The sequence below is a fragment of the Petaurus breviceps genome, unplaced genomic scaffold (assembly GCF_028583685.1).
Source record: "Petaurus breviceps papuanus isolate PSGF00001 unplaced genomic scaffold, PetGlider_PUasm1.0 532, whole genome shotgun sequence".
In the NCBI taxonomy this organism is placed as follows: Eukaryota; Metazoa; Chordata; class Mammalia; order Diprotodontia; family Petauridae; genus Petaurus; species Petaurus breviceps.
In genome coordinates this window covers 393,188-420,554 of record NW_027186361.1, presented here as the reverse complement: position 1 = coordinate 420,554, position 27,367 = coordinate 393,188, and the positions used below count along the sequence as shown (strand labels likewise).

Here is a 27,367-nt window from a genome sequence, read left to right as displayed (position 1 = left end):
GTGTGTGTGTGTGTGTGTGTGTGTGTGTGTGTGTGTGTGTGTGTGAGAGAGAGAGAGAGAGAGAGAGAGACAGAGAGAGAGAGAGACAGAGACAGAGACAGAAATAGAGACATAGGAACAGAAAGACAGAAACAGAGAGAAAGATAGAAACAGAGACAGAGAGACAGAGAGAGCTGAGTGCAGTTGTTGGTAGGGCTGGGGAAGGGGAGCTGCCAGGTGGCTGCTGCTGCTGCTGTTGCCTTCCCTTCCAAGTCCCTGCCCCTGTGTAGGGCCCCCTGAGTTAGGCTCCACTCCCAACCCAGCAACCAAATCCCCTTTGGAAAGGATCATTTCCCCAGCAGCTGTCTGTAGCTGTCATCCCCCCCATTCAGTTTCCTTCTGGAAACCATGGATGTGCCCTTAAGGGGTTGGGGTTAGCCATGTGGGACCAAATGTGCTCTAATGCTGAGTGGCCATGACCTTACCATGTGCAGACTGGAGGTCATGGACCTAAGGAAGGCAGGCCTCATGTGGAGCCAAAGAATCCAGGGAATAAATCAGGTGCTCTCCTAAACAGGCTGGCCAGGGATGGACTGAGGCTGAATTTACATAGAAAATCATTGAACCCAAGGGCAGAAACCTTGGTGTGGTTTCCAAGATCATCCAGATCAGAAAGGGCCCTTCAAAGTCACACCTTTAGAGGACTGTTTATTGGCATTTCTGCTTGGGAGCTGGCCGGGTGCAGGACCAGCCATACTTACCTGAGCCTACTCCATACCTTTGTGCTTTGATCTGCAGGCCTCTGGAAAAAATCTTGAGAGCCAGTTAGTTTGCTCCCTTCATTCTAGGACCCTAGGATTGCAAGCAGTGCAGTGTAGTTGGGCATAGGAGCCTAGACTTGAAATCAGGAAGAACTGGATTTGAATCTCTCTTCTGACTTATTGACTCTGGTTAAGCCACCTCCACTCCCTGGGCCTCAGTTTCCTCCTCTGTAACATCAAGGGGTTGAATGTGATTTCTGAGGTCCTTTCCAATTTTAGATCTAGGATCCTATATGTGACCTTGGACAAGTCATCTCCCTTCCCTTGGCCTCAGTTTCCTTAGGTGTAAAATAAGACAATGGACTCAGTGACCTCTGAGGTCCCTTCTAGTGCTAGGTCCAAAAATTTATGATTTATATAAGGAAGAGCCCTTAGATATCTAGTACCACCAGCACAAGAAGAGAAAACTGAAATCAAACAAAGGGAAAGTGACATACATAGAACAAGGGTGTTGCAGTGGACCTAGGGTGAGGGTCTAAGGTTCTATGAACAGGTGAGGAGGATCTGGGACTAGAACTCAGTTCTTCTCTGCCCCACCCCTAGGGCTGGTTCCATTATATCACACAAAAAAACTCAAGTCAAGTCAAGTCAAGTCAAATCCCTACCACGTGCCAGGTACTGCATTAAGTGTGGGGGTTGTACAAAGACACTGGTCAACCAATGGAACAGCAGAGCAAAGGGTTCCCCTGATCCCCCCAATTACCCAAGTGTATGTATTTTTATCAACAGAGATCTGAATCTAAGATAATGAGACTTGCTGGGACAAGCAAGTCGTGATGGAAGAGAATGGGAGAAATTCAGAGCAAGGAGTCCTGCTGAGAGCAAGCGAAGGCCCAGGTGGAAAATTTGGGCAATCAAAGGCCGGAATGAAGGTGGTGAGCTTGTCAAAGGTAAAGACAAACTTTGCTTCCCTCAATCAGTCAGTCAGTATCCATTTATTAAGTACCTATTTGCCAAACACAATGTGCAAAAAAAAAATAAGAGACAGTCTCTGCCCTCAAGGAGTTTAAATTCACAATTAGAAATGCTCCTTTGGAGGGGGGGCCAGGTGGCTCAGCGAGTAAGAGCACCGGCTCCAGTGTCAGGATGACCTGGGATCGAATCCAGGGCTCAGACACCCAGCACCACACCCAGAAATAACTGGCCGTGTAACCTTGAGCAAGTTACTTAACCCCAATTGCTTAAAAAAAAAAAGAAAAGAAATGCTCCTTTGGGTTAAGCCATTATCCCCAGGAAGGTCCAGTTGAAACAAGAGTAACAAAAGCAATAATAATTCAGGGGCAGCTAGGTGGTGCTACAGTGGATTGAGTTCTGGGCCTGAAGTCAGGAATGCTCATCTTCCTAAGTTCAAATCTGACGTCAGATATTTCCTAGCTGTGTGACCTTGGGAAAGTCACTTGCCTCAGTTTCCTCATCTGTAAAATGAGCTGGAGAAGGAAATGGCAAACCACTCCAATATCTTTGCCAAGAAAACCCCAAATGGGGTCATGAAGAGTCAGACATGACTGAAACAACTAGACAACAATAATAATTCATATTTACATAGCTCTTCCCATCCATCATCTAATTTGATCCTCCCAACAGCCCTGGGAGGTAGTAGGCAGGACAGGGCACCTGACCTTCATTTTACAGATGAGAAAATGGAGTCTTAGAGAAGTAGCTCGACAAGGTCCGGTAATTGTTTTCTCTCTGGCTGTCCCTTCCTGTCCCCCAGAGTTAGTGTGGAGATGGATGGCTCCAACCCTGGCTAGAAGAGAGAAGCATACAGATTGTGTTCTTGTGGTCTGTGGCCCCCTGGCTGGCCTCTTCTGCTCTGAGACACAGAGTCCCAGGCTTTACCCAGGATTACACCAGCACACTGTAGCACCATAAATAATGTAAGATGATGCCCTATCCTTAGAGCCTAATGCAATTGAGAATGCTGTGTATAGTAGACTACCACTTAATTGGAAAGATGTACTGGGCCATTGGGGATGCTACAGTACATTTCGTACATTCATTCTAACTCTTTCCCAGACCCCAGGAAACACATTGCAAAGATGGAGGTGAAGCCCAGTAGATAGAAGAATTTTTCTCCCTGGGCTCTGAAGGAGAATTTGACATTTAGTTTGTCATTTGGGCTCTTCGATCAAGGCTTGGCAAAGGGGGTGGAGGTTGAAGGTGCATTGACTTAATAGGGGTATACTGGAAGGTTTCAATTTAATCAGTGTGGGTGCTCCCTCTCTCAATACAGACCCCCATTTTACATGTAAGGAAACTGAGGCTCAGAGAAGCCAATCAACTTGCTCATAGAACAGAGGATCCTTTGATCCTAGCTCTAAAGCTAAAAGAGACCTAAAAGGACATTGAGTCCAACCTCCCCTCATTTTACAGATGAGGAAACTGAGGCCTAGAGACAGAAATGACTTAGTCAACATCACACAGCTGTTAAATACTAGAGCTGGGAGTTGAACCCTGGTCCCCTGGTTCCCAATACAGTTGTTAGAACAACTGTCAGGAGAAATATTAAAGGTGGGAATGGTGCACTCAGTACTATGGCAAGGGAGAATACAGAGTCAATATCAACCAATCAATTGATAAGAATTTATTAAATGGGGGTGGCTAGGTGTCACAGTGAATAGAGCACCAGCTCTGGAGTCAGGAGGACCTAAGTTCAAATCCAGCCTCAGACACTTACTAGCCATGTGACCTTGGGCAAGTCACTTAACCACAATTGTCCTGCCTTCCCCCCTCCATAAAGCAAAAGAAAAAGGATTTATTAAATGCCTGCTATGTGCCAGACACTGTGCTAAGAGCTAGGAGATGGCATGGACTGCCACTGTACGCATACCAGGGCAGTGTGTTGTAGGGGGAGGGAAAAAGGGGGAGGGATTAATGAAGAGGAACAGGAGAAACTGTTGGTTTGCTAGGCTGGTAGGTATTGGGTAACCTTGGGGCAGATTCAATTGTATACACAGGGAGCTACTTTGATAGAAATTAATCTCCCGGGGTTAAATGCTAGAATGCCCCCCAAGATGCTAAGCCCTAGAAAGCTGGGGTCCATGAGGCCCCTATGTATTTCTATTTCCCCTCCCTCACTTGTCTGGGGACCATGGCTGTACTTAGCATCTGATGGGGTTAGGTTTCCATTGCAGATCTACCTATAATGCATGATCAGTCCTTCTAGAGCCAGTCCATCTAACCTGCAACTCAGAGACAGCTAGTCTGTAACTCTAACCCCTCACTCTAGGGTTTATTGAATGTACCAGGCCTAGAGCAGGGGATCTTCCCCAATTTGGGCGGCCTGGACTCTCTTTGGGTTATCATACCATATCATAGTTATCATAATCTCTAACTATCATTACTATTATGTTCTATTATATTCACAAACCATCATTTGTTCAGCCATGCTTTAATTGATGGCCTAGCACAGATTGAGACCTAGGTCTTCTGACCTCAAATCTCTAGCTCTTTCGTTTAGTCTCCAATGCTCTCCTCCTGGGGGCTGGCCAGACCCAGTTAGCCCAAGAATGAGCCAGCTTCTTGGCTGTGACTGCCCCTGGGTTCCAGGGGAAAATGCTTTAATTTTTTTTTAAATACAATTTTACTTATATCTTTCATTTTTTATCACAGTCATTTCTGGATATATTCTTCCCCCAAAGAGCCTTCCCTTGTAACAACACATAGTTAAGCAAAACCAGTCTACATAATAACCCCACATAGTTAAGCAAAACCAGTCTACATAATAACCCCATCTTCTTTTTTTTAAGCAATCGGGGTTAAGTAACTTGCTCAAGGTTACACGGCCAGTTATTTCTGGGTGTGGTGCTGAGTGTCTGAGCCCGGGATTCGATTGCCAGGTCATCCCAACACTGGAGCCGGTGCTCTTACTCGCTGAGCCACCTGGCCGCCCCTTATAATAACCCTATCTGATTATGAATGGTGTATTCCACAACCATAGTCCCTCACCTTTCTAAGAAATGAGGGGCATAGATTTTAGGAGAAAATTGGGGGAGCAGTCAGAGGCAGAGCTGAATCCCCTTTCTATACTATAGCACCTCCTGGGAAGACTGGGCTAATAAAGCATCAAATAATAATGACCTAGTAGACATTATTGTCCACTATATGACCATGGGCAGCTAGGTAGCACTGCAGTGGATAGAGCACTGGGCCTGGAGAAAAGAAGACTCATCTTACTGAGTTCAAATCTGGCCTCAGACACTAGCTGTGTGACCCTGGGCAAGTCACTTCACCGTGGTTGCCTCAGTTTCCTCATCTGTTAAATTAACTGCAAAAGGAAATGGCAAGCCAAGCCAGTATCTTTGTCAAGAAAACCCCAAATGGGGTCATAAAAATCAGACTTGACTGAAAAGCAAAGTGGAAAGAAATTGGAGAAGGGAGCCAAGTGAGCCTTACTTCTCTTATTCCCCTCTAGCAAAGGTATCAAAGAATCTCTTTACCCAGTTTATGATGACCTCAACCTAGAGATCCCCTCACCTTATTTTTCCCCTAGCCCTCTTGCCTCTGTGCCCTAAACAGAAAGAGAATTATCTAAATTTCTTCAGGGTGAACACAGAACTACTCCTAGGCTATGTTGTTTTGGACAAGATCAGAGAAGGCAGATAGAAAAAAAATTTTTAAAGGTTGCAAGGTTTGGGGCTGTAGGTGGGAAATGGGGGTGGGGGTAGGGATCAATGAGGAAGGAAAACAGCCCAGGAGGAATTATGAGCATTGAACAGAAAATTTTTTAAAAGGATCATAGAGTCAAAGCTGGAAGGGGCCTCAGAGGTCATTGAGTCTAATCCCCTGAATTTATAGATGAGGAAACTGAGGTTTGATGAAACAAAGCCACATATATGGAAAATGTCATAAGTGGCATCTGAACTGAGGTTACTTCAGTACTCAAGCCCAGTATTCAAGCCACTGCACTGGCTAAAGTGACCCTAGAGAATTTGGGACTCACTGGCTACCTGACCAAAGGCACTGATGCCAGGCCCCTAGAGGACAGGGGGAAGGCCATGGTCAGCCTGTGTGGCCTCTTCTCCTTATGGAACCCTGAAGGAGCAAGGGTCTTCCCTGGGTAGGCTGGGGATCATACAGTAATCTCATGAAGGGCTTCCCACTGCAAGGATACAGCAGTCTGGATGCCAGCCCACTGGTGAGAATCTAGCTGCCACAGTTGCTGGGTAGAGGTAGAATGAGGTCCTCTGCTGCAGACCTCCTCTGATGCCCTTGGAGTAAAAGCCCTGCCTGCTTGGGCCAAGTTGGAAAGGCTTCAGATGGACTCAGTGACCCGCTATCGTCTGGGGCTCAGCCTGGCTGAAGTGCCTAACGGTCACTGCCAGAAGGTGGGCCATAGGTTGTTAAAGTGCAGAGGGGCTGCTCTCTCTGTCAGTGGAGGGGGTGCCTAAGGCTGCTGAAAGCAATAAATTAGCATTCATTGTCTGCTATGGGCCCTGGATTTGGGGGACTATAGGTCTAGAGGCTGGAAGAGATATCAGAGGCCATCAAATCCAACCCTCATATTTTACAGAAGAGGAAACTGAGGCCCAGGGAAGTTCAGTGACTTGTCCAAAGTCACACATAGGATCCTAGATCTTGAACTGGAAGGGGCTTCAGAGGCCATCTAATCCAACCCCCTCATTTTACAAAGAGGCTCAGGGAACCCCTCCCCCTTTTCTCCATCTCCTTCCCTTCTCCTCCCCTCCCCTCTCCTCTCCTCTCTTCTTTCCTTCTCTCCATCCTTCTCTCTTGTCTCTTCTCTGAATCTAACTCCCAAGAGTAGGTTTTCTAGAGTTTACCCAAAGGAAAAAGAGTAGTCACAGAAACATCAAGAATCATCAAGCTGCAAGAAAAGAAAAGTGGGGGCGGCCAGGTGGCTCAGCAAGTAAGAGCACCGGCCCCAGTGTCGGGATGACCTGGGGATCAAATCCCGGGCTCAGACACTTAGTACCCACCCAGAAACACCTGGCTGTGTAACCTTGAGCAAGTTACTTAACCCCAATTGCTTTAAAAAAAAAAAGAAAAGCAGGTCTCAAAGAATTCCATCTAACCTAACAGGGTGACATTCAAGCTAGCTGGTCCCTCCATACCCCTTCCATTTCCCCCTGGCTGACTAGAGAGCCAATATCATTCCTTCTCTAGCCTGGAGACTGGATTAAAGGACAAAATAGAAGCAACCACTGGGACTCAAAGTCTAGTAGGAAGAGGTCTTACCTGGCCTTCTTTCTCCTTTTCCTTCAAAGACATGCCACATTGGCCCTACAGTATGCTGAACCAGCCTAGAACAAATAACAGGCCAGATGTCCTGGCTCTCCTTCCTTTGACCTGCAGCATCCTGGGAGATGGGCCCCCTTCTTCGGGGCCTCACTGGCAGCAGCCTCTCTGCTCCCACAGCTGAGCTGCCCAGCCTCCCTTCTCCTCAAGGACCACCCAAGTAAAGGACCTCCTGCTTGTTTCTGGGAGGTCTTCCTTCCTTGATGCCCTTAGCCCCAAGTAATCGGCATCCTTTCATGTCTCTTTTGGCATGAGAGCTGAGGAAAGGGGACCTGGCTTCTAGTTCCAGCTTGGATTCTAGAGACCTGCTGCCAATTAATTACCTCCCTGGGCCTCAGTTTCTGTAATGAGGAGGTTGAACTAAAACTGTGGTATTCCTTCCAGCTCTAAAGCTAGGCTCTTATTTTGAGTTACTTCATGTCCTGGGGCCCCAGTTTTCTCCTCTGTGAAAGGAAGGGCTTGGACTAGATCAGGGGTGGAGAATCTTTGGCCTGGAGGCCACATGTGGCCCTCTAGGTACTCAAGTGTGGCCCTTTGACCGAATCCAAACTTCACAGATTTTCTCTTCCACTCACACAGATGCTACCTTGGTGCAGGTTCTCATCACCTCACCCCTGGACTACTGCCACAGCATTCTGGTTACTCTCCCTGCCTCACTCCCCACTCCAATCCAGACTCAACTCAGCTGCCAAGGTGCTTTTCATAAATTGAAGGTCTGATCCTGTTATCCTCCTCCTCAATAACCTCTGCTGGCTCCCTATTACCTCCAGGACCAAACTGAAAATCCTCTGTTTGGTTTTACAAGCCCTCCATAACCTGACTTCCTCCTATCTGTCCAGTCTCCTTACTGCTTATTACCCTCCATGTACCCACCTCACCTTCTTTTTCCATTCCTCACACACAGCACCCTATCTCTCAACTCTGGGAGTTTCTACAGGCTATCTCCCAGGCCTAGAATTCCCTCCTTCTTCATTTTCACCTCCTGCCTTCCCTGACCTCTTCTAAATGTCAGCTGAAATTCTACCTTCCATAAAAATCCCTTCCTAGTTCTGTCCACTGCCAGCCTCTTCCTTTAGAGATTACCCCAGGTGGATCTTGTAAGTGTGTGGTTGTTTCAAGCTGTCTCCCTCAGAATATGAACTTCTGGAGAGTAGGGACTGGGTTTTCACCTTTCTTCTTATCCCTGGGGCTTAGCACAGTGTCTGGCACACAACAAGGCCTTAGCAAATACTTGCTGACTGGCCTGGCTGATAAGAGGCCTTTCTTCCTTTCTCCTGACATTTCCAGAATACCAATGGAGTACCTGGACACTCTGCTTCCCATCCATCGCTGGCTGTCTCTATACGATCGGCCCATCTTTTTCAATCAGACGTTCCTCTGATAACATCCTTCCCTCCAGTCCTTCTTTGAAGTTCCTTATGTACAATGTACTGCAGCCAGCTCACAGGCACCCTGGGCCTCTCCATTGCCCTCCAAGTGATGCTCATTTTAATTCTTTAGAGACTGTTCCTTCCTATCTCTTATAACCATATAACACCAGTAGAATACCGATATTCAAGAGATGGGTTTTCATTTCCGGGGGAGCTTGGGGTCATTAAAGGAAGATTGCCAGTCTTTTCTGCTCTGCTTTGGGTCTAGGCCCAACCCTGGGTCCCCTGTGCTAGGCCCTCTCCTAATCAGTGAGTGATTATATATGTACATAATACATGTCTACACCTAAATACATCTCTATGTATGCCTAACAATATGGTATAAATACTGTATTCTGTTATGAGCCTAAATTTCCTTTTTTCTTTGTAAGTTTGATTAAATATATTTCCTAAAAAATGTACATTTGCAAAAGACCAGAGTATTTAAATAATGGGCAGGATTGTCGGGCCTGAAAATAAGGGTTCTTAACTGAAGATCATGGTTCAGCTTCAAGGGGTCCATGAAACTTGTGTTCATGACACAAAGGGTCAGAGTCACTTCATCCAGAAGGACCCCTTCATTTTACAGAGAAGGAAACTGAGGCCCAGAAAGGAGAAGTGGGTTATAACATGGGGTAGTGAAAAGGTATGTATGTGTGTGTGTGCATTCACTATAGCAGCTTACCATAACTACCCAGCCCTCTTCTCAACAGGTACCCCTTTTCTGACTCCCCCCTAATCCCTCCCACCACACTTTCTCTAGTTCTGGACCTGGGGAAGGCCTGGGCCTTTGGTTTCATCAGCATAGTGAATGCTTTATCAATGCAGATCAGCATCTTCTCAAACAATTTTGAGTCTTAGAAAATTGCCCAGACCAAGCTAGAAATGAGGATCACTAATCCATAAGGACTTAGAAAACCACATATTAACATTATCTATGACCTCAGATACCCACTAGCTGTGTGACCCTGGGAAGATCACTTAACCTTTTTTGGCCTCAATTTCCTCATCTGTAAAATGAGCTGGAGAAGGAAATGGCAAACCACTCCAGTGTCTCTGCCAAGAAAACCCAAATGGGGTCACAACAGTTGGACACAACTGAAATGACTGAACAACGAATGTTCTATTTTATTTTTATTTATTTCGTTAAATATTCCCCAATTACATTGTCCATTGGTATAGCTGTACTCAAGAGTGTTATGGGCTCACATCAGGTCTGTGAGCTGCGTTTCTGACACCTCTGGCCTAGACCATAAGAAGGGAAGTGATTTGTCTGGGGTCATACAGCCAGCAGGTATCAAGAGAATGAGTCTTCTTCCCACCTTGAGGCTAACTTTCAATCCAATCCACAATGCTGTCTCTTCAGAGTTATAATTACCTCAATACCACCATTGCTACTCAGAAAAACATTCCAATCTGCTCCCCCCCATGACTCTTCTCACCATCTCTGTAATTTTTCAAACCAAAATACCCTTCCATGGCCACCACTCCCCCATATGTTGTCTTCCCCATTAGAATGTCAGCTACTTGAGAGCAGACTGTCTTTGTTTTTATCTCCCTAGCTTAGCTTGGTAATAATAATACCTCATAATTATATAGCACCTACTATGTAGACACTATGCTAAGAACTTTACAAATATTATCTATGATAATAAAAATTATTACTATCATTATCCTGAAGGGAGCAGGTACAAGAGACTTTACAGTTGTGGTTCACCCTTCATTCTCGAGGAGTACTTGATGACATCAGGAGGGTGGTGTCTTGACTTGTAAGAGAATTGGATTGAAGTGAGGCAGGCTTGTGCAGTCACAAGCCTCACTCTCTCCTACAGAGTCAGAGGAGGCCAGGGGCAAGACAAGAAGTAAGGCAAGGCAACTGGCGATGGCCCTGTGATTTATCGTTAGAGCTGACACACATTGGTAACTGATTGAGGGAAGAGGAAGAGTGCAAGGTCATGGAAAGATTAGGAAGGTGGGAGGCTGAGTGGCTGCTGAAACTACCCACCCCCACTCCAATTCATCCTTTCAGCCACCAAAGTGATTTTCCTAAAGTGCCAATTTAACCATGTCACATCTCCCACCTACTCAATAAAGTCCAGTGGCTCCCTGTTGCCTCCAGGATCAAATACAAAATGCTCTGTGTGACATTCAAAGCCCTCCATAACTCAACCTAGCCCCCTCCTACCTTTCCAATATTCTTGTTTTTTGCTTTTTTGGAGGGCAGTTGGGGTTAAGTGACTTGCCCAAGGTCACACAGCTTGTTTCTGTGTTAAGTGTCTGAGGCTGCATTTGAACTCGGGTCCTCCTGACTCCAGGGCCAGTGCTCTATTCACTGTGCCACCTAGCCGCCCCCTCCAATATTCTTACATCTTATTCCTCATCCAGTGACACTGACCTACTGGCTAGTCCATCACCAAGACACTCTGTCTCTCTGCTCCATCTCCACCTCTACATCTCCATTTTCTCTGGCTCTCCCCCAGGCCTGGAACACTCTCTCCTGCACTCTGTTTACTGACTTTCCTGACTTACTTTAAATCTCAAAATCCTTTTTGAGCTCTTCCATGGCCTGTGACCAATTCACATTCAAGAAAACTTGGAGGCTTTTGATGTTGGAGCTTTGTCTTTGTTGTCTTCTTCTGGCTGTATGTTTTGTCACCAAAGTAAGATGCTATAGTATGACTCTTTTCCACTATTTATTCACCTTCCCAGCCAAATATTTGACTTTCTAAGTCCCTGTCAAGGCCTCTGTTTCCAGTGGGAGTGGGGGTAGAGGTGGGTATACTGTACCAGGCTTCTGGGGTTTTCTATCATCTGCTGGATCCCTCACGGTCTGTGGGCCCAGAGCAGCAGAAGCAGTTGTCACTGCCAATGCCTTTGAGGCCACCTCTGCAAGCTACCTTGGCCACCTCCTTCACAGTGGCCTCTGCTCTCTGCACCACCTCTGCCATCTCAGACCATGTGCTCCTCTCTCACCCAGGTCCCACAGAGCTCCCCCACTGAACTTCCTCACTGTTCTTGGCACTTGTGGGTCGAGAAGTCTGGAAATCAGCACTGCTGCCCTGCCATCCAGTCCCCTGAGGCCTGCTCCCACCGCTCCCAGCCCAGTGAGATAGCCCCTTCCTGTCAGCCTCCCTGGCTCTTGGGCTGCAGATGGGTTTCACTCTGTCGTTTTGTGGGTTCTGCAGCTCCAGAATTTGTGTGTGTCACTTTTTACAGAAATTGGAGGTGACTGGAAGAGAGCTCAAGCAAGTCCCTGCTTTTACTCCACCATCTTGGCTCCATCCTGCTTCCTTTAAATCTCAACTAAAATTCCATCACCTAAGGTAGTTTTCTCCAACCCCTCTTAACTCTAGTGCCCGCCCTCTCTTAATTATTTCCTATTTATCCTGTGTTGAGCTTCTTTTGTATATATTTCTTTTCATATTATCTCTCCCATTAGATTGTAAGCTCCTTGAGGGCAGAGATTGCCTTTGCCTCTTTTTGTATTCTTAGCACAGTGCTTAGCACATAGTAGGTGCTTAATAAATGTTTGTTGATTAACTGATGGATTTCTCAGAATGGGAGATTCAGAGAGAAGAGAGGGTGGCTTCTGCCTTAGTGAACACCATCTCAGAACTGTAGCTGGATCTTTTCTCATTAATGGTCTTGCAGGGCCTTAGGGGGATCCCATGTAGACAGGCAGTCCAGTCTAGAGTAAAGAACACTGCATTGGCAGTCCGAAGTCCTTCATTGGAGTCCTGGTTCTGACTCTTCCAACTGTGTGACTGTAAGTAATTCAATGCCGCCTCTGAACAATAGTTTTCTTATCTCTCAAATGGAGATAACAATACCCCCCAGCAATGTGCATTGCTAACTGCCTGACTGGCTTGTTTTGAGGGAAGCTCTTTGTAAATTTTAAATCTATATGGAAATGAGAGCTTTTATTATTTTCTTCCTCAGCGACCACTGCCTGGGGCTGGAAATGGAGATGGAGATAGAGATAGAGGTATTGGAAAATGAGACAAATATAGCCTTGGCCAGGCTGGCCCTGGAGGTTATTTCCTTTTGGAATCAGTCACTAACATGAATAGAAGAATGGGATTTACTTCAATTTCTCAGGATTCAAATTCATTGAAACCTAGGAGAATTTTAGTTAATTGAGGGCTGAGATTATCTGGATTTTATCTGACCTGGATTCAATTGGGTTGAATGTCTGGATTCAAATCCTACCTCTCACATGACCTGAATGATCTTGGGCAAGCCCTTTTCTGTCCCTGGGCCTCAGTTTCCCTCCTCTAAAAGGAAGGGGCCTCTGACCTCCCTTTTAGCTCTAGTCTTATGATTCTATGTGTGACCATGAGCAAGCTAAGACCCTTCCCTGGGCCTCAATTTCCTTCCTCTGTAAAAGGAAGGGGACTCTGATTTCCCTTTCAGTTCTAGACATGATTCTATGTGTGACCTTGAGCAAATTAATTGCCCTCCCTGGGCCTCAGTTTCCCTCCTCTGTAAAAGGAAGGAGCCTCTGACCTCCTTTTCAGCTCTAGGCTTATGATCCTATGTGTGACCATGAGCAAGCTAAGACCCTTCCCTGGGCCTCAGTTTTCCTCCTCTGTAAAAGGAAGGGGCTGTACTAGCTGGCCTCTGTGCTCCCTTCATCTCTAGATTTTGGAGCCCCTGTGTGACCTTGAGCAAGCTAAGAGGCCTCTGTCAGATGAGGGGATTGGATTTGGTGGTCTCTGAGCTCCCTTCCAGCGTTCGAGCTCTGATAGAGGCTGTTCTAATTTGAACAGCCTGGATCAGGTTCACAGCAGACAAATCAAGCTAAGCAGCTAGACTGTTCCTCTTCGGCCCTAACGTGACTGGAATCCGAGTTTGCAAGGCATTTGCAGCCACCTGGCAACAGGGTCACGTGCTGTGCTCACCACAGACCTCTGGGTAAATGAGTCCCCTGCGGGCCAGCAGCACTGTCTCATGTTCTTGGCCCTTTCTCCCGATTTTTCTCTTGCTGGATCCCACACAGGCTTGGGGAGATATATATGTCTGGGAAAGTGATACTGAAGTCCCAGCTTGCTAAGGCGATAAATATAGACTACAGCCGCTCTGGAGATTTGGCCAGGATTCCAGGGGTGGGGGGAAGAGGAGGAGGGGGTGACTGATGGGGACAGGCTAACATGCAGCCCCCGGGCTCCTTCTTATTTATCCTACAAATATTCTTCTGCAGCCATTCATTCATTCAACAAATACATATTCAAATGCCTTCTGGTGGGCTACATGGGGAGGGAGCCTCAAATCCCCATTAGAAGGGGGCCGTGGTTGTCACAGAGATGGGACATTAGAGCTGAGCACAGCACTTGCTTGAGGGCCAAAGATAAGCTATCCTGATAGATGATATCAGTCTTATGAGCAAAGCAATTTATTCCTGGCCATTCCCCCACCCCATCCCCACCCCACCCCCAACATCTACCCCAGCTCTTAACCCTCCCTCTATTAATATCCAATTCTTTCTCAAGATATGCAAAATCTAAAGATTCCCATTGGATCCACTGTATTCCAGGAGGCAGGAATTGGGGGGAGGGGGGGCTCCTCTCATTCTCGCAGCCTGGATTTCCCTGCCTCTTTACAAGTGATGAGCTTGCTTTTCTCCTAAGGGCTTTCCCTCGAGCAGAGAGGGGGGCCAATCAGTCAGGTAGCAAGGGAAATGTCAGCTTATTTCTGGGGAGGACTCTTGCCAAGAGGGCTCAGTGCCATGGGGTGCCCAGTGTCTGCAGCAGCCAGTGCTGCCAGTCACCACCTCGCCTTCCGACGGCTTACCCTCCAGGCCATTCCCACTTTCCCCCACCAAGCCATGGAAAGGAATTCCAAATCTGCAGGGGCTGAGGACTTTTCCCTGAATCTGTCCAGCAAGCCAGTGAGTCCCAGGGAGAGGTGGGATCGATGTCATGGTCAAACTGGTAGGAAGTGGGATCTTTAGGGCTAGGGTGGCTGGGATCTGATTTCATGATCAATAGTGACCAAGCTAGGGCCTTTGGCCCTCTCACCAGTCTAAAAATTATTGCCCAGGGGCCTTGCCCCTAATCTTGAGGTTGGGTGGGGGTAGGGCTTAGTTCTTTCCTGGGCTTCGGAGAAGCTAAACTGAAGGATAGTCAGATCACCTGAATTACAGGCTACAGGAAGAAATGAGTGAGCAAACTCTGCAATTGCCTGGGGCCTACCCAAGGAGGGACCTCCCTTTCCCACCTGCTGCTCTCCTTATTTCAAAACTAACAATGAAAAAAGTGAGAGAGGGGGTCAATGTGTATGTTCAGCTCCATAGGAAATGCTCCCTCATGACAAAGGTCCACACTCTGTAATGTCATCAAATGGATTGGAGAGACTCAATCGATCAGAGAATCCCTTAATATCCCTACTATACTCTCCCCCCAATTAAAATACTTGCTATCCCAGAAAATCAAACTGGAGTATGCTGGACACATTTGTCCACATTCCCAATTCTGCATAGTTCTCTGTAGGTCTGGAGAGGTTCAAATGGCACTTCTGATGTTTTTGCTTGAGGTTCTGGAACCAAAATGGATGTTCCTACAGCTGAGGGTGGGCTCTCCATTCATATTGTAAAAGATTTGGGGGGAGAGGAAGAAGAGAAGGAAACAAAGTGGCCTCCTGGGTCAGCTTTGACATTCTATGAGCCCATGAGTCAATTGGCCTAGGAATGGTTAGATAATACAGATCCTGGGCTGTTGAATATTTTTTTAATCAATCACATTTTCAAATGATGAAAAATTAGGAGAGGTAATTCCTATTCTGGATGACAGTGTCAGTATTCACCAAAATCTTGACTGGCTGGAATGTTGGGACCAGTCTAGTAATATGAAATACACTGGAGATAAATGTAAAGTTTTAAATTTGGGTTAAAAAAAACAACAACTTCCCAAGTACAAGATGGGGGTGGTATGGCTGAAAAGTTGTTCATCTGAAAACAATCTGGAGGATCTTAGTGGACTGCAAACTCCATGTGAGACAAAAGTATGATGTGACAGTCAGGAAAACTAATGTAATCTTAGGTTACTAATTAGGTTACTAAAGAGGTATTGTATTGGGTACAGAGGAGGTGTGCTTTTGCACTTTTGCACTTTGCCTGGTCAGATACCATCTGAAGAGTTGTATTTAGCTCTGGGCATTGATGTTTAAGAAGGACATTTTTCTTTGATAAGTCAGTCAATAAATATTTAAGTGCCTACTTTCTGCCAGGCACTGTGCTAAGCATTCAAGACACAAAAAGAGGCAAAAGACAGTCCAGTTCCTGCTCTCAAGAAATTCACCATTCAATAGGATGGAAATAATTATGTGCCAACATATATACAGGATAAATAGAAGATAATTGACAGAGAGAAGGCAGTGGAATTAAGAGGAGATGGGAAAGACTTCCTACAGAAGGTGGGATTTTAGCTCGGACTTGAAAAAAGTTATGAGAGCCAGGAGATGAGGTAGAAGAATGTTCCAGGCAAGGAAGACAGGCAATGAAAATGCCTGGAGTCAGGAGGTAGAGTGGCTTTTTCAATCTGCTCTGGCCTGGGGATTAAAGAGAAATTTAGCACCAACATCTTAAGCAGGGCAATCCCTGGAACAGTGAAAAGAGACCCCAATTCCTTAATCTCCATGTATAATCTGTGAAAGGTTTCCCATCCAAGGAATTCATTCTTCCCACCCAACCCCCTCCCACCTCATGCTCACAAATTCTAGAGCACATTACTATGCAAAACATGAACATGTGCCTCAGTTTATACATCCAGCATGTTCAGAAAAGTCATGCTAAGAACTGAATACTCTTTCACAGGCACTGGGGAATTTGCTCTTTAAAGGAACCCTGTGGAAAATGGTTCTATTAAACAAAATATTCTTCTATAAAGTATGTAAATGTTTCTAGTTCATCTTTAGCAGCCCATTGACAAGTATTTCTGGGCCTTCTCAATGCCCAGGACTAACCTAGCACGTGGGGAAATCAGTATTTTTGTAGGCTGGGTTTGCTTAAGCATGGGCCCTTCTAGACGTGAAGTGGACTCTATCTTCCAGACACCACAGGCAAGGGTAGTAGGTAAGACTAGTCCCATGACATTCACTTCAATTCATCCAAAGACTCACAAGTCCATTAGCGTGAAGACTCCCTCCAGGAGCACAGAAGGTCACCTCTTCTTCATCAGGCCTTTCTAGACAGTTTTGTAGGAAAGCAGAAGGAAGTTTCCAACTCTTCTCAAGTAAGCAATTCTATCAATCAGTCAATCAACAACCATTTATTAAGCACCTACTATGTTCCAGGCCCTGTGCTACTTGAAGATCTTTGAATAGGATCATTTGCCTTATGACTCCAATCAGTTCTCTCGAACTAGCTATCACTCTCATATATGTTGTTTTCTCCTAGTAAACTTTTTCAGGGTTAGAACTGCCTTATTTATTTGTACTTCTAACTACAGTGCTTAGCATAATGTATGACACATAATAAGTGTTTAACAAAGGCTTTTTCATTTATTAATCCATTCACAACAATCCCACAATTCCTTAGCAGGTTCCCTTCAAGTTTGGCAGAAGTCCCCACTGATGGGGCTAACAGAGCCTGCAAGAACCCAGGGGCCCCTTCATGTCCCAAGGAATCAAGGACACCTCCCATTCCAGTCCCATAGCCACGTGGAACACAGTTCACTCCATTTTCAGCAACTACTTAGTTACTTACCCAGAGATTTCTGAGTTTTCAAGCAGCTCCTCTAATAAATATGAAACAGTCTGACCTTTTGGGTGAGGTTCCCCTTTACCTGCAAGCTAAAGAAAGCCCAATGGGATTGCTACCCAACTAACATTTGGGTCATGCTTTCCATTCATTCTTCTAGTCTCCTGAGGTGGGCAGTGTAGGTATCATAGAGCTATTTGGCAGATGAGGAAACTGAGGCCCCAAAAAGGGATTTGTCTAAGGTCATATGGCTGACAAGTAGCAGAATCTAGCCTTGAGTGCACCTGACCCTTAAATCTACCCAGTACCCTCCTGACAGAATTGCATCCACTGGAATCTGTATTCAGTGGGAACAGGCTAATACATGTGACCTCCAATGAAACCAGCTCTGAGAGTCACCGGGCTGCTCACCATTGGGAATTGGATTGCTCTCCCCCCCCCCCCGACACACACACCCAGCTCCCAATCTGAAGAGAAGATGGGTGTGGGGTAAGGGGATAACCAAGGAAAAAGTAGGGGAGAATGGAGGTAGCTGGAGTGGGAAAGGACCAGAGAAAAAGAAGCTGAACGGCAAGTAAAGGGGCCCATGAAAGTCCCAGTCTATGTGAGGATTAGGGGTGGGGAGGTTCCAAGACCAGGCCTTGTATACTTTCCAATAATCCAAAAGAATCCTAAATTCATCAGTGTGGGCGCTCCTGTCATCACAGCAGCTGTCCTTGGACACAGGAGGTGCTGAGTAAACGTTTCTGAAGGAAGGAAGGAAAGAAGTAAGCGAGGGAGGGAAGGAGAAAGAAAGAAGGGAGGAAGGAAAGAATGGAGGGAAGGAAGGAGAGGAAGGGAAGGAAAAGAAGAAAGGAGGGAAGGGAGATATGGAGGAAGAGAAGAAGGGAGGGAGAAAGGAAGAGAGGGAGGGAAGAAGTGAGGAAAGAAGAGAAGGAGGAAAAGAGTGAAGGAGAGAGGGAAGAAGCTATAAGAGAAGAAAGGAGGGAAAGGGTGGGAAGGAGGAAAATGGATCCATGTAAACCTGTAAGAGGACGGACTAAGCCAGTCTAGCATCTCAAGGGCGGTAGGGGTTCCATCACTACAGTGGCCCCTCTGAGGCCTCCCTGACTCTACTTTTTGGTCATTGGAGCCATGGATCCCCGATGGCCCCCCCCCCAGCTCCTCAGAGTCAGATTTTAGAGCTGAGCTCCCCTCCCCAGCCATGCCCTCCTTACACTCCCCCCCCACTTCCTGGCCAGAGGGTTCTCTTGACCTGAGAGGCCCTGCTGCTGGCTCAGGATTCCTCTGTTCCTCCAGGTACTATGGCAGGGCCAGTGGCTGACCAGGGCAGCAATGCAGTTGCTTTTGAGACCCAGCTAGCAGGAGGGAGAAGGGAGCCCCCCAGGGGGCCATATGGGCCTGAGGAGGGACCCAGTGCTACTGGGCCTGGTGGCTGGGTTATTATCATTTTCATGACTATCATCACTGCTGGTGTCTCTGTGAGTAGGAGAACTATATTCCTTCAATCAAGGAGAATAATTGAGCTCTTCTATGCACCAGACCTGTGGGAGAGACAGAGCTGCAGACAGACACCATCTCAGCCAAGCTCTGCTCTCTCTTTGCTTGCAGTCTAGCAGGGGAGATAAGCCAATCGCTGGCGCGCGCACACACACACACACACACATTACATTGAGGATGTTATGAATGGTACATGTGCCCATCCCATGGTGCAGGGAGATGGGGCAGAGGAGATCAAGATTATAAGGAAGTTCTGTGGGAGGCCAGGGCAGCTAGAAGGCTTAGTGGAAGAGGTAGGTCCTGGGTCACACAGGCAAGGTTTTCTGAGTGGAGAGGATGTGATCAAACCTGTATCTTTGGAAGATTCATTTGGCAGCTTGGTGTGGGAAGGACTGGAGAGGAGAGACAGAGGCAGGGAGGCCACTTAGGCATTTACTACAATACTCTAGGCAAGAGGCAGTATAGGCCAGGACCAAGGTGGCATTGTTAGTGGAGACAAGGGGACAGATACAGGAAATAACATGGAATGTACAGGACTTGGCAACTGTTGGATGTGGGGGTGAGTTTTCATTAAATGCTCCATTGAAAAGGCCTTGGTAGTGAGAAGGGTCAAGCTGAAGTCTGAGATGGAGCCTGGGTGGCCTGGGAAGCTAGTGGGGACAGGAGCTAATCAGAAAGAGGAAGGAGAGCCATTTTAGGGGCAATGAAGAAGAGTTTGCTGTAAACATACTGAGTTGGAGACCATCCTAGTCATCTGACTCTGACCTCTTTAGGTAGGCCAAGGAACCAGGCTGGGTTTTCCTTTATTGCTTTAGTCAGCAGGGTCAGCTCTTGCTTAACTGCCCTGGTAGGAATCCAGAACAGTGGTCTGGATAACTCCAAATAGTGGATTATCCAAAAAACCATTTCAGCTTGGCTTTGGGAAACCTATACAGAGTCTACTCATCTTTCCAGGCCTGGCTCAAGACCCCTTCCCCCACCTCTTCCCCTCCACAAAGTCTATATTGACTGTTCCAATCTTTCTCTGAAATCTTGCAAAAATCAGTAAACCAAAACTGAGAATGTCTCTGAGCAGATCCCTTTACCTCTTTGGGACTCAGTTTCCTAAGCTATAAAATAAATGGGTTAGACTACATGATTCCTTAGGTCCCTTCCACTTCTATCTGTATCAATGATTTTATGTAACTGTGTGACTGTAGACAAGTCTCTTCCCCTCCCTGAACCTCAGTTTCCCCCTTTGTAAAATGAGGGAGACTAAGTGGCCTGTGAGGCCCTTTTTAAGCTCTAGATCTGGGATCCTAATTATTTCATGACCATTTTCAGACAAGGGAGAACAGGGATCATAGAATTCTAGAGGCAGAAAGAATGAATTCCAGAGACAAATTCTCCCCTGAGGAGGTAGGTAGCTGAAGCCAGTGAAGATAAAGGGATTTACCAAATGCTGTGCAGCAGGTTAGAGGCAGAATTGAGATTCAAACTCAGTCTTCCCACCTCCCAGTTAGTGCACCAGGCCATATTGTCTCTTGTGGTAGGCATTATCTCTTAGGAGCTGATTGAAAAGCCTAAGGAAAGCTTACTGTCTTTGTCATCCTTCCAATAGTGACTGGTTTATTGTTGTTGTTTGGCCATGTCTGACTTTGTGATCCTTTTGGGGTTTTCTTAGCAAAGGTACTGGAGTGGTTTGCCATTCCCTTCTCTGGATCATTTTATAGATGAAGAAACTGAGGCAAACAAGATGAAGTGACTTGCCCAGGGCCACACAGCCAGTAAGTGTCTGAAGACAGATTTGAAGTCAGGTCTTCCTGACTGCAGGCCCAGTATTCTATCCACTGTGCCACATCTTACTGACTTTAGTTCTGGCCTCATACACTTACTGGCTGTGTGACCCTGGGCAAGTTACTTCATCCTGTTTGCCTCAGTTTCCTCATCTGTAAAATGAACCGGAGAAGGAAATGGCAAAATACTTCAGTGTCTCTGCCAAGAAAATCCCAAATGGGGTCACCAAAAGTCAGACACAGCTGAAAAAGCACTGAACAACAAAGGCTTCCTTAGAGAAGTGTCAGACACTTTCAGACATTCAGTCTGGCAGCCAGAATGCAGCAAGTGAAAAATTACAGACACTTCTTCATTCCCAAAGGAATGAACCTCTAACAATGAAACTTCAGGCAGCAAAAATGTGGCCCAATGAAACTTGCCCCAGTGATAGCACTATTAGGCATATATCCCAAAGAGATCTAAGAAAGAAGAAAAGGACCCATATGTACAAAAATATTTGTAGCAGTTCTTTTTTTGTGGCAAAACTGGAAACTAAGGGGGTGCCCAGTTTGTGGAATGACTGAACAAATCATGGTATGTGAATGTAATGGAAAACTATTGTGCTGTTACAAATTAGAAAAGTAATTGTTTCAGAGAATCCCAGGAAGCCTTGAATGAACTGATGCAGAGTGAAATAAACAGAACAACGAGAACAATTTCTACAATAACAATATTGGAAAGACAATCAACTTTGAAAGACTTCAGAACACTGATCATCACAATGACCAGCCACAATCCCAGAAAGTCCAGGATCAAACATGTTACCCATTTCCTGAGAGTGCAGTGATGGACACAGGGTGCAGAATGACCATTGTGGCAATTTGTCTTGCTTGATTATACATATTTATAATAGAACTTTTGCTTTTCTTTTCTTTTTCTAGTGGGGGGTAGGGTAAGTTGGAGGGAAAGAAAATAGATTTTTGGTCACTGAAGACATTTTAATTAAAAATTTAATTAAAAAATGTATTTCAAGTACAACTAAAAATGAGGGAAGTTGAAGAGTGATGGGTATACTTCATCAATATATAAGACTGTGTGGTTCTCAGTTCTTCATCTGACAGAATCACATCCTACCTTGAAAGTCTTCCCCTTTCAAGGCCTGCCTGGGGCTGACAAATTCTCTAGTCTAATGCTTGAGACCAGAGCACTCAGTTAAGTAGAACCAAGGATGGCAGGAATGAATGTTGAAGTAAGCAGGAATGGGAGTAGGGTAGAAATCGATGAGATTGAGAACAGAGCTGGTCCCTCAATGAAAAGATTCCTGAATTTAACTCAGAAGGGGTAGTATCTGACCCCCCTCCTCCAAAAAAAATAAAACACAAAACTCAGAAAGAGAGAAATCCTGCCTCTGGTAACAAAGGGTTGGATTATGGGAAAATGGAACCTTGAAATGCAGCCAACTCTTGAGTGGTTTTCCATTTATTTTTGGCCAGTGGGATGGACCATTGGAAAGATTTTTTTTTCTTTTTCCAAAAAAGGGGCTTGTGTTTTGTCTTGGTTCCAGGAGAATGAGAATGAAGGGAACCAGCTTCACTCAGAGGACGGGGACGAGGACGAGGCCCAGGCCACTGAGGAACGGAGTCTGGCAGCCAGAATGCAGCAAGTGAAAAATTACGTGTGGGACCCTGAGAAGAGGGAGTTTTTAGGCCGGTCAGGCCAGAGCTGGAGTAAGTGGGAATTCTCTGCTTTGCTTTGTGTCTTTACACCCCCTGCCGATTAGTGACCCCGGGATGGATGACTTGAATGCCTCTCACAGCAGGACTTGGGAGCCCCCTGGAAAGGGCCTTGGGGCCAACGCCACCCCACTGGAGTTCCTCCAAGGAAATAGTGGTGCAAATGACGGGGCTGTCAGTCTGTCACCAGGGGCCAGGAAAGCTTTTGGTCTTGAAGAAATTTGCAATGACCAGGTAGTATAGTCAGAGTCTTGGCAGCTAAAGTTGGAGGGGACCTGCGAGGTTGTTTAGTTCCATCACTCCATTTAAGAGAGGAGGAAACAGGCCCAGAAAGAAGAAGAGAGTTGATAGCATCTTAGCTCTGGAGCATGGAAGGGGCTTCTGAGGCTATTTAGGCCAACCCTAGGAGGAAACTGTGGCCCAGGGAGAGGAAGTGACTTGTCCAAGGTCACACATAGGATCCTAGGTCTAGAGCTGGAGGGCCCTCAGAAGTCAACTAGCTCAATCTTCTCATTTACAGAAGAGGAAACTGAGGCCCCAGAAGGGGAAGGGACTTGCCAGAAGTGGTAAGTGGCTGAGTCAGGATTTGAATATTTGACTCCAAATTCAGCACTCTTTCCATTGTACCACACTGGTCACACAGCTAGTCCGTAACAGAACCTGAATCCAAACTCAGGCCATAGGATCATGTATGAAGAACTTGAAGGAACTTTCAAGGTCATTGAGTGCAACCGTCTCATTTTACGGGGGAGAAAAATGTGACTAAAAAGTAATTTGCCTAAGGTCACATAGAGGGTAAATGGCAGAGATGGTGGGTCTTCTAGCTCCAAATTCTTTTGTTCTACCATATTCTCTAATATACATTAACCCCATGGTACACCTGGGCTTCTTTCTTGAAGAAAATCTGAATTCCTGGAAGAGATTCAAAGCAGATTCTTCACTTTTCAATTGAATTAGATCCAGTTCAAGCCCCTGCTATGCAAAAGGCATTGTGTTAGGCCACTGGAGAGGCAGAGACCAAAAGCAAAATGTTCACTACCTGTAAGGGACAGGCAAGGTCATACAAGGAGGGCTGGGAGGGGGGAGGGGGAATTAACAGGTAAGCCTTTCGGTAGGAGGTAGCACCAGGGCTGAATCTTAAACAAAGGTCAAGTTCTAGACCAGTGGAGTTCAGCAGGGACTAAGTTCTAGGTTGGGGGGATGTGCATAACTGAGTTCAGGGAACACCTGGGCCAATTGGCCAGAAGGTAGAGTGTGAGAAGGGGAAGGATATATGTAACAAGGCTGGAAATGGGAGGCTGGCAGCCAGATTGGGGAGGGCCTCACAGATCACACCGAGTTCCTATTTTATCCTATAGGGAACAAAGGAGCCCGAGGGAAGGTTCTGGTAGCTGCATGAGGGCTGCCCTAGAAAGGAGACTCAGACAGGAGGCTTCACTTCAGAAAAGGATTCCCCACTGGGTTCCTTTAAAGCACCAGCCCCTCCTGGGGCAGCAAAGTGTTTGTTTACAGATGATTGACTTTCTGACAATCAGGCTGGGGGAATAAAGTGAGGAAAATGCCAGTTAGTAGGGCAAAGAAGGCCCTGATAGCTGAAGAGCCCTCAGAAGAGGAAGATAAATTAAGCATCCTGGGGGAAAACAACCGCTTCTGAGACAATGGCAAGATAGGATGGAAGTTTACAAAAACCTGATTTCCATACATTTGTGCAAAATATGACCCAACTTTCAATCAAACTGCAGGAGACAGAATTGTATTTTGTGGCTAGTTATCTCTTTTCTGTAGGAGCTAACCAAGAAGGCCAGAGCCCATGGGCTCCATATGGGCAAGGTTGCTCATTCATACTGGTGACTGGTTAGCAAATATTGTATGTTTATCAAAACTGGAAGACAGTTTTGGCAAATGTGAGTAATGGCCAGAAAGCTGACCTCTGGGGGAAGAAGGTCTGGGCTCCAGTCCTGTCTCTGACCCAATACTGGCTGTACAGCCATGGGCAAGTCAGTTAGCCTCTGAGTACACCTCCCTGCCCCACCCCCATTGGCAATTCTCTAAAACTAGTTGAACAGGGGTGCTGACCTGTGTTAGTGAAGGGAATTTCCTCACCTGGGAGTTTGTCACACCAATGAATTAACCAAAATTGAGCCCCATCCTTTTATTCTTAATGCAGACACCTTACTGTTAAGATTTGGGTGGGAGAGGGAAGGGCGGTATTAGCCAAAGAGGTTAGGTTGATCCTGGTGGCTTTGGTGGACAGCTTCTACCTTCTAATTCCACTCTGGGCTAATTCCACCTCCAAAGCTTTGTGATGAAGAGGTGTGAACAATGGTTCACCAAAAGGTCACCCTTTCTCTCCTTCACCTGTCTGTAGAAAAGTGTCCAGCAGCCTGTGCTTTGTTTTGTTGTTCTGCACAACACCCAAGGGTACAGCTGATGAACACTTCCCCCAGAAGAGTCAGACTGTCTCTAGGCCTTCTGGTAGCTAGTAGATGAACTCACCTCCAAGAGAGTGACTTTAGGACCTAAGCAGAGGCAGGCCAAGAGAGGCATCACTCCATCCCAACTCCCAGAGGAGCTAGTCTTGAACCTCCTAGGTATGGGTGAAGCAGAGGCTAGTGACAAGGGAAAAGAGTAGGCACTCTGGAGGTGAGGCAGGATCTGAACCCAGTTCCCCCAGACCCAGAGCCTTCAGTTTGCTGGTAACTTCACTTTGTATGTCAGAGGAGAAGTCACCCTCCTAAGAAGGAAAGGCCAGGAGGTGAGTGGCTAGTGTTGATCAGGGCCCCAAAGAAGGTGTGGCCAGTGTGGACTCTGCCACAGGTTCCACGAGGAGAGGAGAACAGGGCAGATGTCACAGGCTCCAGTGTCTGTATGCTGCTCTAATCCACTAAGCAGTGGATTAGTTAAGGCAGACAAGGCTCACTCCTCATGGCCAAACAGTTACCAAAGCTGGTGGATTCTACCTATCAATCTCTCGAATCTGTTCCCTCTTCTTGCCTGTCCTAGCCCCGTCCCTAGTTCAGAACCTCTTGCCCACCCACCTGGGACATCCTTCTGCCTCCACTCCCTCTCCTTCCAAATTAACCTTCTCAGCTTAAATCTAATTGCCCCTATCCCTGTTCAACCCTGCAGTGACTCTCCCTTGCCTCTATGCTTCCCAACTCCTTTATTGGGCTTTCTGGGCTGACTCCAGCCAACTTCTCCAACTTACAGCCAAACTGAGCTCCTCAAGGTTCCCTGTGGACACCTCACCCTCCTGTCCCCTTTACCCCCCTTGAATTCCTACCCATTTAAATTCCTACTCTTTAAAGTCCAAGCCAGCTGCCTCCCTTATCCCCCTACTCTACATCTCTCCAGTAATGACATTCCCCTTTCCCCAGGACCTTACATAGCCCTTTGCATCATTCTTATGCTTTACTCTATAACAATGGATAATATCTGTGTTCGAATCATTCAAATTTTATTTATTTAATGAGCATTTATTAAGGACTTAGTGTATGCTAGGCACAGCAGATAGGAAGACAAAAGCAAGACATTTGTTGCTCAAGGAGTTTACATTCTGTTGTAGGAAGGAGCATTGAAGCTGAGCCTCAGAGATAAAGGTGGAGGTGGGAGGGCATTCTAGGCATAGGAGATAGCCTGTGCAAATGCATAGAGGTGGATGACGGAGTATCCCATGCCAAGAATAATGACAAGACCAATTTGGCTGGACCACGGAGTCCATGAAAGGGAGTGATGTGCAGTAAGCCTGAGAAAGTAGACTGTGGGGGGATTGTGAAGGGTTAAAGCCAAATAAATTACAGAGGAGTTTGTAGTTGATTCTAGAGGCCATAGGGAGCCCCAAATGCTTCTTGGGAAGGGGAGTGACATGGTCAGACTACAATTTGATGGCTATGTATGAGTGGGGAGAGACAAGCCGGGGAAATCCCTTAGGAGGCTGCTGTGATCGTCTGGGTGAGAGGGGGAGGAGAGCCTGAGTTAGCATGGTGGCTGTGTAAGTGCCCAGACAGAGACAGCGTGGAGAGATGGAAGGAAGAAGTGACCAGATTTGGCACCTTGCTGGATGGGGGAGTGCAGGGGTGGAACTCTCTCTACTCCCATGTGACATACAGTAGGCACATAAGAAATCTTTGAAGTTGAAGGGATGCTCACACTGTGGCCTGAGTCAGAGAACAGTGCAAGCCCATAATTGAACAAGAAGACGTCCCCTTCTCACCCTGGGCCTGCCTGGTCATGCAGATCCTCTGCCAGGAGATGGGCAGTGGGTATAATGGGGGCACAGTGCAGCATGGAAACGCAGATGTCTTTGCCAGGATATGGACAGTGGGTAGGACAGAGGGGGCACCACAACATTCTGTCCCTGCGAGATTGATTTGTCCTGAGCCACTGTCTTCTGGGAAGATTAGCTGAGCTGAGCTGAGGCCTCCCCTCACCCCAGGAGAGAAGGAGGCTGACCCAGAGGAATGATCTAAACAGTGACTCACCCTGCTGCGCTTCATCTCTAAGAGCCCAGCCTTTCAAGTCTTTCCCAGAAGAGTTGCAGATAGGGAGAGGGAGGCTGGGCCAGTGTTGGGAAGGGACAACATCTCAGCTCCCCTCTCCCCGGCCCCTCAGACTGGTCCTCCACCACCTCATCCTTCCTACTGCCCTGCTCCAGATGTCATGGGCTGTGCTTCCACTACCTCTCCAATGCTCTCTGTCCCGGGATCAGACTGACATCAGATGGGTAACTCTCAGGCTAGAAGCATTTTTACCAATCCAGGGAAATATTATCAGGCCAGAACATCTTTAAAGAATTCAGCTATTGGGGCGGCTAGGTGGTGCAGTGAATAGAGCACCAGCCTTGGAGTCAGGAGGACCTGAGTTCAAATCTGACCTCAGACACTTAACACTTACTAGCTGTGTGACCTTGGGCAAGTCACTTAACCGCAATTGCCCTGCCTTCTCCCTTCCAAAAAAGCAAAAAGTGAAAAAAAAAATAAAACAGAGGTTGGCCTAGCTGGCCTCTGAAGCTCCTTCTAGCTTATGATCTAGAATCATTTCTGATCCTTCAGGAAGGTGAAGTAGAGAAAACCAGCCTCCCCTAGCTTACTCCTGTACTGAGGCTTGGCTCTGGTTTTCAAGGATTTGGGAAGAGGGTCTTAAGGATGGGAGGTGGGAGAAAAAGAGCCCATCCTTGTCCCAGGCTCAGTAATCTTTCTCCTCCAGGTAGCTGGAGAGAGC

General features: G+C 46.6%; 1 protein-coding gene across 3 annotated transcripts in view; it reads left to right on the top strand.

Moving 5' to 3' along the window:
* Positions 1-1,465: 1,465 nt before the first annotated feature.
* The window catches only part of ATP1B4 (ATPase Na+/K+ transporting family member beta 4), a 46,368-nt gene continuing 20,466 nt past the window's right edge, over positions 1,466-27,367 (top strand). The window contains exons 1-2 of one of the 3 annotated variants that reach the window (XM_069102146.1): positions 1,466-1,690; positions 21,979-22,141. In XM_069102146.1, the coding sequence (XP_068958247.1) occupies positions 1,577-1,690; positions 21,979-22,141 (277 nt within the window). In that variant the 5' untranslated portion in view covers positions 1,466-1,576. Of the gene's footprint in view, positions 1,691-14,062; positions 14,395-21,978; positions 22,142-27,367 lie in introns of those variants that run through there. The other 2 variants (XM_069102145.1, XM_069102147.1) reach the window with 2 other exon arrangements.